We start from the raw sequence: 15,554 nt of genomic DNA, 5'->3' as shown, positions 1-15,554 counted from the left end.
ACCCCACAAATGTGATGCTCCAGAAACTCAATCTGCTCAAAGGAAGGTCAGTTTTGTAGCTTCTGTAACAAGCTAAACTGTTTTCAGATGTGTGAACATGATTGCACAAGGGTTTTCTAATCATCAATTTGCCTTCTGAGCCAATGAGCAAACACATTGTAACTGGAGTGATAGTTGCTGGAAATGGGCCTCTATACACCTATGTAGATATTGCACCAAAAACCAGACATTTGCAGCTAGAATAGTCATTTACCACATTAGCAATGTATAGAGTGTATTTCTTTAAAGTTAAGACTAGATTAAAGTTATCTTCATTGAAAAGTACAGCGCTTTTCCTTAAAAAATAAGGACATTTCAATGTGACCCCAAACTTTTGAACGGTAGTGTATATATATTAGGGCTGCAACTAACGATTAATTTGATAATCGATTAATCTGTTGGTTATTACTTCGATATATATATATATATATATATATATATATATATATATATATATATATATATATATATATATATATATATATATATATATATATATATATATGTGTGTGTGTGTGTGTGTGTGTGTGTGTGTGTGTGTGTGTGTGTGTGTGTGTGTGTGTGTGTGTGTATATATATATGTGTGTGTGTGTATATATATATATATATATATATATATATATATATATATATATATATATATATATATATATACACACAGCACAGACACTCGAGCACTAAGTCTTTGAAAACATTGCAATTCCAAATATTTTGCCTATGTTTTTTAATATTTTGTCAATATTTATTTCATGTCAGTGGGAACAGTGCAAGTTCTATTTTGTAAAAGTGTCCCAAGCCACTTTTGTATGTGTATATAAATTGGATATGTATCTGATGCGACTGCAGTCCAAACGTTTAGGTCACATTGACCCGGCCGATACGTCATGCGCCAAACTAAACGACTGGACAAAGGAGCAGAAAACAGTCAGTGGTGAAAATATAATGTTTTAGAAGTGATTAAAATATAGGAGGACTTACGTCAATGTCACATTGCTCTGCCTCATCACCAACGCCATCCTGGTACAGACTTCCCCACAAACTATCATAGTTAAAATTATTGCCCCCCTCATAATCTCCTATGTGAAACAATAATTATTCTTAGCCTGGCATATCTATAGCCATTTTAACAGGAACACAAATCAGGGCTACGGTATGTTTACTACGTTAAATAAAGGACTCTGCACCATGTTGCATTCAATGGTTTGGAAATGTGAAAGACGAAATAAAAAGATTGTATATAACAGAAAATCCCAATTGGCATTTTCCCTTTTCTGTGTGAACATAGCCTTAAACGTTGAACACAGTTTGAACAACCACTTTTTTATTTTGTATATTTTAGTTTTAGCTTAGCTAGAATTTGCTATTTATTGTTGCATTGTATTTATTCATTATTTCTACTGCATTAATTGTCTTTTATGGTTTGCGCAACACATTGGATCACCTAGGCTCTGAAGGGTTTAAATATGTCATACCAATAGTTAGACTTGACTACAAATACATCAAGCACTTGTATTTAATAGTTACCCTAAAAGTAATGCATAGATTACACATATTATACTTTATATTAAGTGTAAAAGTATGCATTATTCTTTTTTGTAATATGCCCTCCATCAATTACTGAAATAAAAGTAAAAGCAAATATACGGTATGTTTTTTCTCAAATAACAAAAACATTTATTAAACACTGTTTTTTGTTTTTATTATGCCACAATATTATTGTATAAATGTATCCATAGATAATAAGTAGAATATCTGATAAAATATGTTTAGCAGCGTTTGTTAGTGCTTTAAACTTCATCTTCTGCTTTAAAGAGTCTACCTCTGCATCCGCCACATTTTTTTATTGACTGTATCGTGCATTTATTCCTTCAACTGGAGACAGTAACAGGCATTTATCGGATTTTGATGTTTTTAAAAGATGGCAAATTGTATTATGGATAAGTCTAATTTTCGTCAAATTTTCACCCCCCAAAAGAAGTAAAAATAATAATATTTTTGGTAAAATATAATGCCAGTGATCTTTGATCTCCAGCGTCAGCTTTACAAATGTTTTCCTTTTTTTTGGTGTTCCAGACAATCTCAGTGACGCCCTGGAGAAGCTGAAACTTGCATCGACGGACAGCATAACAGACAGTGTGGAGAGCTGTCTGGACTGCCTGCTGAAAGCGCTCGTCAACAATAGTTTGTTTTTTAACCTATGTTTTGTTGCACTTGTGAACGCTAACCTAGCTCAACATTAATTATAACCGGTGTTCCTTACAGACACAGAGGCTAGCGCAAAGATTCAGGAAATGGGCATCCTTCCAATGCTGCCCACTATGCTAACCCCGCAGTCAACTTGCACCCCAAAAGTCGCTAACATCATTGCAGAGATGGCAAAAAACGGTAACAGTTCTATAGCTAACGTTTCAATTTATAACAAGAACTTTTAACTGTATCCCTTTTTTTCATAGAGTTCATGCGCAGTGCCTGCGTTGAAGCTGGCCTCATCCCGCCTCTCATTCAGCTGCTAAACTCAACCGATCAAGAAGTTCTACTGCAGACAGGACGAGCCCTCGGCAACATCTGTTACGATAGTCGTAAGTAGTATTCGCTATTGTTGCGAAAACATTGGTCCAAGTCTAATTTAGATTGCATGTTTTTCACTAACTGACAGGTTACCAGAATGGTGTGCTTTGTGTGAGTGACGTTTGCGTGCTAATTGTTTGACTTTTTTTGTGCGCAAAATGCAGGACACAAATTTATTCGTAGTGCAATCAAATTTTGTGGGATTGTCATGCCATGTCCACACGAACACGAATAATTTAAAAAATGCAAATAAAATTTCCATCTACACAACATTTCCACAGAAAAACACTTGCTGTCATGCGCATTTTGTCCAACCAGAAGCCTTAAAAAGGTACCACAGCTGACTTGACCGTGCATTATAAAGCCTCCATTAGATAGGTAGGTAGGTAGATAGATAGATAGATAGATAGATAGATAGATAGATAGATATTTAATTGATACCAATAGATATTCTTTCTGCTGAGTTCTAGGCTTGCTGCACCTCCGGGGCCCACTTTGTTAACTGCAGGGTCATTAGCGGGGGTTAATTGATGTATTGCTCCTTAGCCCAGAGCATCTCTTGATGGGGACATCTCCCCAACACTGCGTGCAGCTAACGGTCTTCAGGAGTTTTCTGATCCATACGTTCTACGTCTCCCCTACCATTTTCAGAAGCTTGCCTTCCCTGCCTCTTCTGATATTTGCCTGGCTCCCTTGTGCAGTTTGGCTCTCCTTAGCCTCAGGTCTTTTAGCAGCTGTGTCGTTGACTCTCCAACAAAGCCTCGCCCCCACCTGTGTAGAGGTTCACGTTCCATCCCACTTTCCCTACACTCCACAACCAGGTCAGCATATTTCGCCCTCCTTTTGGTCCCTCAGTGGTCACAGGTTTGCTTTGTCACAAGCCCCTGATCGAGGTTGCGAGGGCTGAGTAGAATGTCATAGGTTGCCTTGATGAGGAAATTTAGTCGAGTCTGTGGTAGTTTCCTGAGGTTGGCCCAGCTGACCTTCGGCATGGCTTAATGTATATCCTGTATTGCTCCTGCTCTATTCTGATGTTTTCCGCAACAAGGTCCTTCCTCTCCTTTTTGTCTGCTCGGGACCCAAGGCTGGGTGGCTCATCCCTTCCGAGGCTTGCCCACCCAGTCAGGACCCTGCCCACTCCCTCATAGTGTTGCAGTTTGCTCACTTTTTTTTTAACCGCTTTCTCAGCTCTCCATTTCCTCACCGTCGAGCATGCAGATTCTTCAATGCCTGGTTGGAAGAGTCCCAGAATTCCCTGACAGCGCCTGTACTGAACCGTCATCGATTTCAGGGGTAGCTGGAGAAAGTTCTATCCGTACAGAACTGCTGCTAAAAACATTGTAGAAGCCCAAGCCAATTGTTGATGGTGGAGTTGGCTTATTTACTTTCTGGGTGGCTGGCTTGACTCAGTCTTAGTCCTGCTGAAAGCCATTGATAGATGGTTTTCCTCATCTTCTTGTCTGAGAGGCAGAATGTGTATTGCTGTCCCTGACTTCATTTAGGCTGGTCCTTGATGCGGGGGATATTTTTCTGCCAGTGTTGAAATGGCCTTGTCATTAAGCTCCCCTTTTCGCAAGGAAATATTCCTTGACTTCTTCGGTTTGAATTCCATCCTTGCCCTGGCGATCAGCATGTCCAGTCTCTTCAGGAGGCCGTACATGCATGGTGCAGTTTTTTTTTAAACTGTTTTAAAACATTTTTTTTTTTACATTAAATCAACATAGAAAAAACATATGATACACTTTCAACTAGTGCATCAACCCAAAAAAACCTCCCTCCCCCATTCACACTCATCCACACCCACTCACACAAAAGGGGTTGTTTCTTTCTGCTACCAATATTCTGGTTCCCACAACATGGACAACACGTCTACAAGGGACACAGTCCCTGAAGCACACATGATTGTATGTGTTGCTGGTCCACTAACATTTTCATTAATTACTATTTTATATGTAATTATTTTTATATTGTTTTACTTTCTTTTTTATACAAGAAAATGTTTATTTATTTATCTTATTTTATTTTATTAAAAAAACAACAACCCTATCTTCACCAGACCAGTTTGTAAATGAAATAAGTTTTGTTTAAAGGGTTTTTAAAACCAGGTCCAGTCCAGATAATGTCCAAGTCGGGCTCAGCAACACACACCTTCATTCATGTACACTGAAAAAAAAAATTAGGGAACACAACAGATTGCATATAATGTATAAACAAATTTGCATTTTCAGAAAAAACATTTATGTACAGTCCAGGGAACACAACAACAGATATCATATAATCTATAAACATAATTAGGGACGGCGTGGCGAAGTTGGTAGAGTGGCTGTGCCAGCAATCGGAGTGTTGCTGGTTACTGGGGTTCAATCCCCACCTTCTACCTTCCTAGTCACGTCCGTTGTGTCCTTGGGCAAGACACTTCACCCTTGCTCCTGGTGGCTGCTGGTTAGCGCCTTGCATGGCAGCTCCCGCCATCAGTGTGTGAATGTGTGTGGTGATGTCGCGATGACGCAATCACTGCGCGACATTGTTATTGTTCCTCACATGCTTCTGTACAGCTCACCGTTAATGTACAGTTTATCCACAACAAGACGAGCTTGTTGTCCTTTCTGCCTAAAGAACTTCATAATTGGAATTAACTTACGTCGTCTCTCCACCACCTCGATTGGATATTGGCTGGTCATGAAGAATTTAGTACTGGAGAGAGCAAGCATTTCGTCTTTGCATTTGGAGTTAGTAAATTTTACAAGCATAGGTCTCGGTTTAGCATCCTCCTTGCGTCTGCCAATCCTGTATGCTCGTTCCATCTGGATCCTCTTGACTTCTTCCTCCGGGATGCCGAGTTGCTCCTTCAGAAAGGCTCTGACGAGGTTCTCTGCGATGGTGTAAGTTTCTCCTCCATCTTCGCTAATTCCCATGATTAGCAGGTTGTCCCGCATGCTCCTACAGCGGAGTTCCAACAAGACCGCCTTTAATTTCTCGTTCTCCGTTGTCAGTCTTGTAGTTTCGAGTTTCAAGCTTGTTTACTCAACTTTTAGCGTTGTCTGTTTCTTTTTTATCCCCACCATTTCAGCGTGATTGTGCTCGACTGATTTTTTCAGCTCTGAAACGTCAGTTTTAAGTTCATCCAAAATGTCCAGTTTTCCAAGTTTTTCAACCATAGCTTGTAACATTTTTCGATCGTCCAGAGTATAAGTTGCATTTTCGTCCAAATCACTGGAGGACAATTGATCACGGCCGCGTTTAGACTCCTTTTTTCCGCGTTGTGGCATGGTTGCAGGCGAACAATGAGTCACTCTGCGTTCGAGGCACCTTATCTTCCGCCAAATCACCCTCGTGAGGAGTATATATCTCACCAATTGCAGAGAGGTGGATATATATAAGGAAAACGACTTCAAATCTTGTGTCTCTGGCACGTTTATGCCATTTATAACATTACATACTGGGTTTTGTGTAGAGACGGTCTCAGCTCACGTTGCTCACGGCGGCCATCTTGTTGTTGGTGCAGTCCTCAGCAATTAGGTGACGTCGTCTATATAGCTTTTCAGTTGGGGAAACCTGTGGCCTCATGTAGTCGGGCTCCACCTGCCTTGCTCCGATCAGGATGACTTCAAAATCTGCGACTAAGAGAATAGGGGAAAAAGAATACGATCCCCACTTCCAGGAGCTGCCAATCAGTGACTAACTTTTGCATTACAAAGAAATGTGCATTGCCTCAAAGTAGAACATAACCATTGCCTTGATGTTGTCTGGTATGAAAATAAGTCCAATGTCAACACGATGAGAGGCGGGCGCTATGACAATCAGATCTTAATTTTCCTGCGGTCTATTGACAGCTGGTACTCTATTACTTTTTAGTTCAGGTCAACCCTTCTTCCATTCTGCCTTTCGTAGGGTTTTTGGGCTGTTGTTCTGCTTTTTTATCCCATAGTATAATTGGGTGTCTCCCCTAAGAGACATGTACGATAGATAGATTTACAAAAAATTACTAAAAACAAATAAGCAATATAGAAATGCACATTAAATGCACAAATAAAAATAGATGAAAGGGAAAAAAGGAAAACAGAATTGGACTGGATTCTCTCATTATTACCCTTATCCACTCGGCATCCATTGTACCGGTCACCCAGAGGGTGGTCCCTACATCTGCGGTCCCTACATATGCGGTCCCATCCAAGGTTACTCGTTTTTTCTTGGCTTGATGTGGGATCCATTTGGTTAAGTTTTTTTCTTGGGATCTGAGCCGAGGATGTCGAGTCAAGTCTTAAGTTACTAATGTCAAAGTCCGAGTCGAGTTGCAAGTCTTTAATGATATTGTTAAGTCGAATCCAAAGTCATTAAAATTTTGACTCGAGTCCATGCATCTGGTTATTAGACTCGATGGGAGGGGAGCTAGCAAAATGTAATAGAGTTAGACAGAGATTAAATGAGGAGATGGATTTGATATTTTAGAAAGTTTATTATCCTTGGTGATTGGATTTGGGGGCAGGAATATGGATATCAATGGTGATTGGAAATGTAGAGGTTTTGACTCAGGATTTCCTATATTGGCTCTCTGAGTCATATGCCCATATTGCCTACCACTTCATTTCTGAGACCAATATCAACCAATACTGAATACTGTATGCAACAGCTTTTACCTCAAACTATAGTCAGGTGACAAGGGGTGTAAAATTAACACATTATTCTTATTAAGTCAATGTAAAACCTTTTACTGTAATGCCACTGGGTACAGTTCACAAATAAAAACAAACACTGCACCGCAAATTACAGAAAACATTTTTTTACATTTTGTCTTAGTCATTAAAAAACATTAACAATAGTCAAGTAAAATAACATGATCAACTATCAACATGTAAGACATGTTAGTCTTTGAATAAATTCACTAATACGGATGTAAATAATAATGTTGATAGCTATACAATTTGTAAAGCTGTATCTATGTGGAAACAAACATTTGTATAAGAACAAATTAAAGTACAGTCTGAATGTATGAAAAATTCAGTATGAGACTACCATATGTACTAACATAGTCATCAACATTTTTTTTATCTTTCTTTCACACAGGAAGTGAACTAGATTTAAACATGCGAATGTTATGGTGTGAATGAATGATCTGTACTAGACATGAAAAAGGGGTAGAATTAAATATAAGCTTTGCCTCTTCCTTTTCCTTTTAGACATGTTGATTTGTGCAAATGTAACTGGTAGTACGTAATGTAACTTATTAAGCATGTCTGAAACAAATACATCATATCATACAATTATGAACAGAAATCTCACAATTTAGCATGTTTACGTCTTTGTGCATTACTGGTAATATTTTCTTTTCAGGCGTTTCGATTTTGTTCTGTCATCGACACATAATAAATGTGTAACGTGACGCAGGAGAAACACCTTCTCCGATGCTGTCATTGATAGAAATTGATTTTCTCCGTTCTACTTTTTCCTCATCGCAGTTGTCTCTTGTTTCCATTTTAACTGAGTAAAGCTCAGTAATTTTGTTTTATCGCTCTTGGTCGCTTTTTATTTTGCTGCATAAATGTTGCGTGCGACTGAGGTGTGCTGAGTGTGATTAGAAGTCCAGTATTAAAGGAAAACACTTTACTCACCCCTCACATAACGAGCGCTTTCCACTCATAGGAAACATTTTATTGTTATTATCTAAACGACCAACTTGGACACAATTTCACTCCATAGACATACTAGCAGCAAGCTTGTTGCTCTCTGAAGCCCAATGTAGCTTTTTACGGCATGTTGATGTCATTCTCGGCAGAAAAGCCGATACTGATATGACCAGATATCACATTTTTAGGCCAATATCAGCATCCCAATTTGACTGTATAGTTTTTTTATTTTTTTTTATTTTTTTTTTATTTTTTTTATTTTTTATTTTTTATAATGTCCTGCCCAGCTTCTCGGGCAAATCATATAGCAGATGTAGATGCCCATATCGGCTGTTCAGATTTACTTTACAAAAGAGAAGTGTAGGATACTTCTCTTGTTGCCTTACTTGTATTTTGACTGTATTAAATGTATTTATATTATCATTTGGTGCAGCCTGGCCGGAGCAGGAGGGGATAGAAAGAGAGAAAAAGGAAGACAGAGGGGGGAATTGTGGGGACAAGAGGAGGATTAGACAGAGAGACAAAAACAACAACAGCAAACACAACAACAACAACAACAACAACAACAGAGCAACATCAGCAAATTGACTGTATAGTTGATGGAGGGTGAAACCAGAGGAGCAGACAAGATCCAGGATGTGTTTGTGGGGACATTTATTTGCTAAATTAAGTTCAATGACTGTACAAGTTGAAGAAAATCCAAGGTAGGTTTATTGATGACTTTGTTATGGTTAATGCACTTATTTTTAAACTCTTACTGAACCTTTTTCACCTACTAGCAGCATCAAGAGCAAATGGCTTGAGGCCACTAATAGCACACCTGCACTCCACTAGTGTGGGGAGAGTTCCCTGTAAGGCTGCAGCACTTTTTTGTGCATAAAACAAAGGTTACTGATTTGTTTGGATTGTGTTTAAATATTGTGTGTTGCTATTACTACTTTGGATCACAACACAGGCCCAAAATGCTATCTCTGCAAGTTTTAGTAAGTTCCGCTATTTTTTTGTGTGTGGAACACAGGCCAAAGTTTTATTCGGATTGAGTTCAAATTTAGTTAGATTATAACTCAACATAGGCCCAAAGTTTTATCTCTGCTTTCAATTTGATGGATTTCCATCAGGTTTCATTTGAGCATCCATCAATCCATCCATTTTCTACCGCTTGTCCCCTTTGGGGTTGCGGGGGGTGCTGGAGCCTATCTCAGCTGCATTCGCGCGGAAGGCAGGGTACTCCCTGGACAAGTCGCCACCTCATCGCAGGGCCAACACAGATAGACAGACAACATTCACACTCACATTCACACACTAGGGCCAATTTAGTGTTGCCAATCAACCTATCCCCAGGTGCATGTTTTTGGCGGTGGGAGGAAGCCGGAGTACCCGGAGGGAACCCACGCAGTCACGGGGACAACATGCAAACTCCACACAGAAAGATCCCGAGCCCGGGATTAAACTCAGGACTACACAGGACCTTCGTATTGTAAGGCACATGCACTAAACCCAGTTCATCTTTAAAGTCCGATTGAACTGCTGCTTGCTTCTGGAGGTTTTAAATCCCAGCGGTCGCTGCAGAATCCACTAGAATGTGACATTTGTTTGAGCTATGTTTAGCCTAACAAGTTGAAATGCACAACATGATATACATGTTGTGCATTTCAACGTGTTTTATGGGTACTTTTCAACAATTTAATTTCTTCTTTTAGTGCAACATCAAAGGCTTTCTTACTTGTTTTCAAGATTACAGAGTTTTAAACGCATTACTCCAGTTTTCTATTGCATGATAAAATAGTATTACTATTAATAGTTTTACATGTATTACTTATAAAAATGTTATGGTTATTTTTCCCATATTATTATTTTCCCTCCTTTTGTTTGTGCTTGATTTGTGTCCCGGCCTCTTTTGTTTTGCAGATGAGGGCAGGATCGCGGTTGACCTGGCAGGAGGGGCTCAAATAGTAGCTGAACACATTAAAACCCTCTCCCAAAATACCGAAGTGGCAAACGAGAAGCTCTTGACAGTCTTTTGTGGCATGCTGACGAACTATAGCAATGATAACGGTAATAATGGCCGTCATCTAATATGATAGAACTAATCAGCGGGCTATTCTCTCCTTATACACTCCAAAACTTTGCATCATTTCACAAACACGAGTGTTTTTTGTGCTGTTTTTTTGCCATGCTTTGCCATTTTCCAACTTTCTTTTTGATTGAATTGTCGCCTAACATTTAGGTAGTTTTTTGTATAGCAAATTAAGTATTTAGCCTGTGTTTAGCCTCAATTTATTATAATTTGATGTACAAATAATAAATGCTTGATAGTGTATACAGTGAAGCTTTGAAGTCGCAATATTAAACACGTATACATGTCTTTATTATTGTTTAAGTATTAAAATTATAATATTTGAAGTCAAATGCCGATGATGTCACACAATTGTCTTTAAAAAAAATTGCTTTAAGTTATTTTTTTACATGCTAAATAATGGTAATTTTATTTATTATATTTTCAAAAATATAGTTTTGTAAAAAGTTGCTATTTTTGAATCAAAATCAACTATTTTAAATAATAATAGATGTTTTGTCATTCATACAGTCTGTTACAATTATACAAATGTATTGTTAAATAAAACCGTGACCGATAACCGCACTTTGATAAACTCATGCACCGGTGACACTGCTCATTTCATGGAAACGCAAGCTAGCGCTAGTTTGCTAGCGTCAGTTTCCTAGCGCTAGTTTCCATCCATCCATCCATCCATCCATCCATCCATCTTCAACCGCTTATCCGGAATCGGGCCGCGGGGACAACAGCTCCAGCAGAGACCCCCAGACTTCCCTCTCCAGAGCAACATTTGCGACTTCCTCCTGGGGAACCCCAAAGCGTTCCCAGGCCAGAGAGGAGATGTAATCCCCCCATCTGGTCCTTGGCCTGCCGCGGGGTCTCCTCCCAGTGGGACGTGCAACGAGGACCTCCTTAGGGAGACGCTCGTGAGGCATCCGCACGAGATGCCCAAACCACCTAAGCTGGCTCCTTTCCAAGCGAAGGAGCAGCGGCTCTACTCCGAGTTTCTCTCAGGTGACTGAACTTCTCACCCTATCTCTAAAGGAGGGTAGATGCCAGCCACCCTTCTGAGGAAACTCATTTCGGCCGCTTGTATCCGCGATCTTATTCTTTCGGTCATTACCCACACTTCATGACCATAGGTGAGAGTAGGAATGTAGATAGCTCGGTAGACCGAGAGCTTTGCCTTCTGGCTCAGCTGTCGTTTCGTCACAACAGTGCGGCAGAGAGACTGCAATACTGCCCCAGCTGCTCCGATTCTCCGGCTGATTTCCTTCTCCATCTTTCCCTCACTCGTGAACAAGACCCCGATATACTTAAACTCCTCCACCTGGGACAGAGTCTCGTCCCCTACTCGGACTGTACAAACCATCGGTTTCCTGCTGAGAACCATGGCCTCAGATTTGGAGATGCTGATCCTCATTCCAGCCGCTGAACACTCGGCTGCGAACCGATCCAGTGAGAGCTGAAGGTCACGAACCGAAGGTTCCATCAGGACCACATCATCTGCAAACAGCAGTGACGCAACCTTTAGCCCCCCGAGACGTATACCCTCTTGAAATCCTGTCCATGAAAATCACAAACAGAATAGGTGACAGAGCGCAGCCCTGGCGGAGACCAACCCCCACTGGAAACGGATCCGACTTACATCCAAGCACCCGGACACAACTCTCGCTTTGGTTGTACAGAGATTGGATGGCCCTCAGCAGGGTTCCCCTCACTCCGTACTCCCTCAGCACCTCCCACAAGATCTCCCGGGGGACCCGGTCATACGCCTTCTCCAAATCCACAAAGCACATGTAGACTGGATAGGCATACTCCCAGGCCTTCTCCAGGATTCCCGCAAGAGTAAAGAGTTGGTCAGTTGTTCCACGACCAGGACGGAATCCACATTGCTCCTCTTGAATCTGAGGTTCGACTATCGGCCGGACCCTCCTTTCCAGTACCTTGGCGTAAACTTTCCCAGGGAGGCTGAGTAGTGTGATACCCCTGTAATTAGCATACACCCTCTGGTCCCCCTTTTTGAAAAGGGGAACCACCACCCCAGTCTGCCACTCCCTCGGCACTGTCCCAGACTTCCACGCAATGTTGAAAAGGCGTATCAACCAAGACAGCCCATCAACACCCAGAGCCTTCAGCATTTCTGGACGGATCTCGTCAACCCCCGGAGCTTTGCCACTGTGGAGTTGTCTAACTACCTCAGTGACTTCACTCCGAGAGATCGACGTCGATCCCCCATCATCCTCAGGCCCTGCTCCTATCAGGAAGGGTGTGTCTGATGTATTTGGGTTCAGGAGTTCCTCAAAGTGTTCTTTCCAACGCCCTACGACTTCCTCACTTGAAGTCAGCAAAGTCCCATCCTTGCCGTACACAGCTTGGATGGTTCCCTGCTTCCCCCTCCTGAGGTGTCGTATGGTCTTCCAGAACAGCTTTGGTGCCGCCCGATAGTCCTTCTCCATGGATTCCCCGAACTGCTCCCACACCCTCTGCTTAGCCTCGTCCACAGCCACGGCCGCTGCCCTTCGGGCCCGTCGGTACCTTGCAACTGCCTCCGGAGTCCCCTGGGATAACATACCCCGGTAGGACTCCTTCTTCAGTCGGACGGCTTCCCTGACCACCACTGTCCACCAGGGTGTTCGAAGGTTACCGCCCCTTGAGGCACCTAAGACCTTCTGGCCACAGCTCGCAGCTGCAGCTTTAGAAATAGAGGCTTTGAACATTGCCCATTCCTGTTCAATGTCCCCAACCTCCACAGGGATGGCAGAGAAGTCCCGCCGGAGGTGGGAGTTGAAGTCCTTCCGGACAGAGGACTCCTCCAAACGTTCCCAGTTCACCCGCACTACACGCTTGGGGTTGCCAGGTCTGTCCAGAGGTTCCCCCACCATCTAACCCAACTCACCACCAGATGGTGATCAGTTGACAGTTCAGCCCCTCTCTTCACCCGAGTGTCTAAAACATACGGCCTCAGATCAGCTGATACGATTACAAAATCGATCATTGATCTTTGGCCTAGGGTGCTCTGGTACCAGGTACACCTATGAGCATCCTTATGCTTGAACATGGTGTTTGTTATCGCAAGTCCATGACTAGCACAGAAGTCCAATAACAATCCACCACTCAGGTTCAGGATCAGGGAGACCGTTCCTCCCAATCACGCCAGTCCAAGTATCACTGTCATTGCCCACGTGCGCGTTGAAGTCCCCCAGCAAGACTATGGAATCCCCTGCCGGCGCCCCATTCAGGACCCCATGCAAGGTATCCAAGAAGGCCGAATACTCTGAACTCCTGTTTGGTGCGTACGCACAAACAACAGTCAGAGTTTTCCCCCCTCCAACCCTAAGGCGAAGGGAGGCGACCCTCTTGTCCACCGGGGTGAACTCCAACGTACAGGCACTCAGCCGGGGACTCGTGAGTATCCCCACACCCGCCTGTGCCCTCACACCCTGAGTAACTCCAGAAGTGAACAAGGTCCATCCCTTGTCCAGGAGTGTGGTTTCAGAGCCCTTGCTATGCGTAGAGGTAAGCCCCACCAGATCCAACCGGTAGCGCTCCACCTCTCGTACCAGCTCAGGCTCCTTCCCCACCAGCGTAGAGACGTTCCACGTCCCGAAAGTCAGCCTCTGCTGCCCCGAATCGGTCCGTCTGGAGCCTCCAGTTTCACTGCCATCCACTTGGCAGCGCACCCGACCCCACTGGTTCCGACCGCGGATGGTGGGCCCACGTGGCAGCTAGCGCTAGTTTGCTAGCTAGATTACATGCTAAGATGAATACAAGAGACTTTAAAGGGGAACTGCAGTTTTTTTGGAATTTAGCAATGTTTAACAATCATTATCAAAGACATGACGATGGATGGATTAAAAAAACAACAACATTCTAAATATTTAAATAAATGTAAACAAAAGTTTGCTTACAGCGGAGCCAATGGGAGGTCTTTCATTCCGCCAATAAAATCCAACGAATAACCATTCAAAAAGCGCCAACAATACTCTATTTACATTTGGTGACTTGAATATTAACAAATATTACTGATATTGTTATTACAAGCGCTAACACAGACAAACGATTTATAGCGGCGACATGATCACGACCCTGCGTCCCTATGTTTACATCATCGAGTAGTCTGCTGTTTCCTCGCTTCCCTCCTCCTTGGAAGTTTATTGTAAATCATAAATCATGCCTCTCACCTCGAAAGTAGATGACTGAGGATATAATCCGACAAGTTGGTACGTTTTGACAGCCATTTAGGATCTGGAACTGGCGAGAAGGACACGAAAAGATGCTTAGTCCCCCCACACACCACCCCGTTGCTTTGCGAGGAATTATGAGTCATTCTTCATCTAGATGACAACAAATGAACATCCTAGCAGTCGGCTTCCTAATAATAGCAGACATTGTAAATTATGTTTTATTATGTTTGTTGACTCTCAAAGTCCGCAGTGAGTAATAATCAGTGATGAAGAAAAAAAAGCAAACATTGTGACGCGTTTTTTAAATGAATGCGCCGCGTATGCTTAAAACTATCAAAATACTTAAATATTAAATGTTATTATAAATGTTACTACATTACATATATATTTATATCATATATATAAAACCCTAATGTAGGAGTTTGGTAGTTTTTTTGGGGGGGGCTTTATTGGCAGAATTGAACGGCTCCCAGTGTAAGCGGACTTTTCATTGCATTTATTTAATATTTAGAATGCATTAAAAAAATAAACAACATCCATCATCATGTCTCTCATAATGATTGTGAACGATGGGCAAAATTCCCCAAAAAATGCAGTTCCTCTTTAACACCTTTCCACATTACAAACACATTGCTGTCTGAGCGACTAAGATATTCAATTGTGCACATTGAACCTAGAGGCTGTACTCTCTTTGCACAGAGTAATAACTGTCAAGAGGCTCGGAAGTGATGGAATTGACGTCAACACCTAAAACCTTTGCGGATTAAAATGAATAAACACAAACATATAAATTACTGCTTTGACAATAAAGTGCCTCTGAAGACGCCAGAACAATATTTAATGTTTCTTCTGCCAAGGAAAGAACTGTAAATAGTGAACGTATTCACAGTGCTTCACTTTTTCCACATTTTATGTTACAGCCTTATTTCAAAATGGAATACATTTATTTTTGTTCTCATAATTGTACACAAAATACCCCATGATGACAATGTGAAACGTTTTTTTTTGTTTTAATTTTGCAAATATATCACAAATAAAAAATCACATGTACATAAGTATTCAGATCCTTTGCTCAATACT

At 41.6% G+C, this 15,554-nt stretch overlaps 1 protein-coding gene across 4 annotated transcripts in view; it reads left to right on the top strand.

The window, feature by feature from the left end:
• Positions 1–15,554, top strand: part of rap1gds1 (RAP1, GTP-GDP dissociation stimulator 1) — an 82,980-nt gene that overhangs the window by 4,843 nt on the left and 62,583 nt on the right. For 2 of the 4 annotated variants that reach the window (XM_062066167.1, XM_062066168.1), the window contains exons 2-5: positions 2,113–2,220; positions 2,302–2,424; positions 2,493–2,618; positions 10,140–10,286. In XM_062066167.1, the coding sequence (XP_061922151.1) occupies positions 2,113–2,220; positions 2,302–2,424; positions 2,493–2,618; positions 10,140–10,286 (504 nt within the window). The remainder of the gene's footprint in view (positions 1–2,112; positions 2,221–2,301; positions 2,425–2,492; positions 2,619–10,139; positions 10,287–15,554) is intronic. The other 2 variants (XM_062066169.1, XM_062066170.1) reach the window with 1 other exon arrangement.

Source organism: Entelurus aequoreus, linkage group LG12, assembly GCF_033978785.1.
Source record: "Entelurus aequoreus isolate RoL-2023_Sb linkage group LG12, RoL_Eaeq_v1.1, whole genome shotgun sequence".
NCBI classification, from domain to species: Eukaryota; Metazoa; Chordata; class Actinopteri; order Syngnathiformes; family Syngnathidae; genus Entelurus; species Entelurus aequoreus.
Note: the sequence above shows the minus strand (reverse complement) of the source record. Positions and strands in the feature narration are given on the sequence as shown.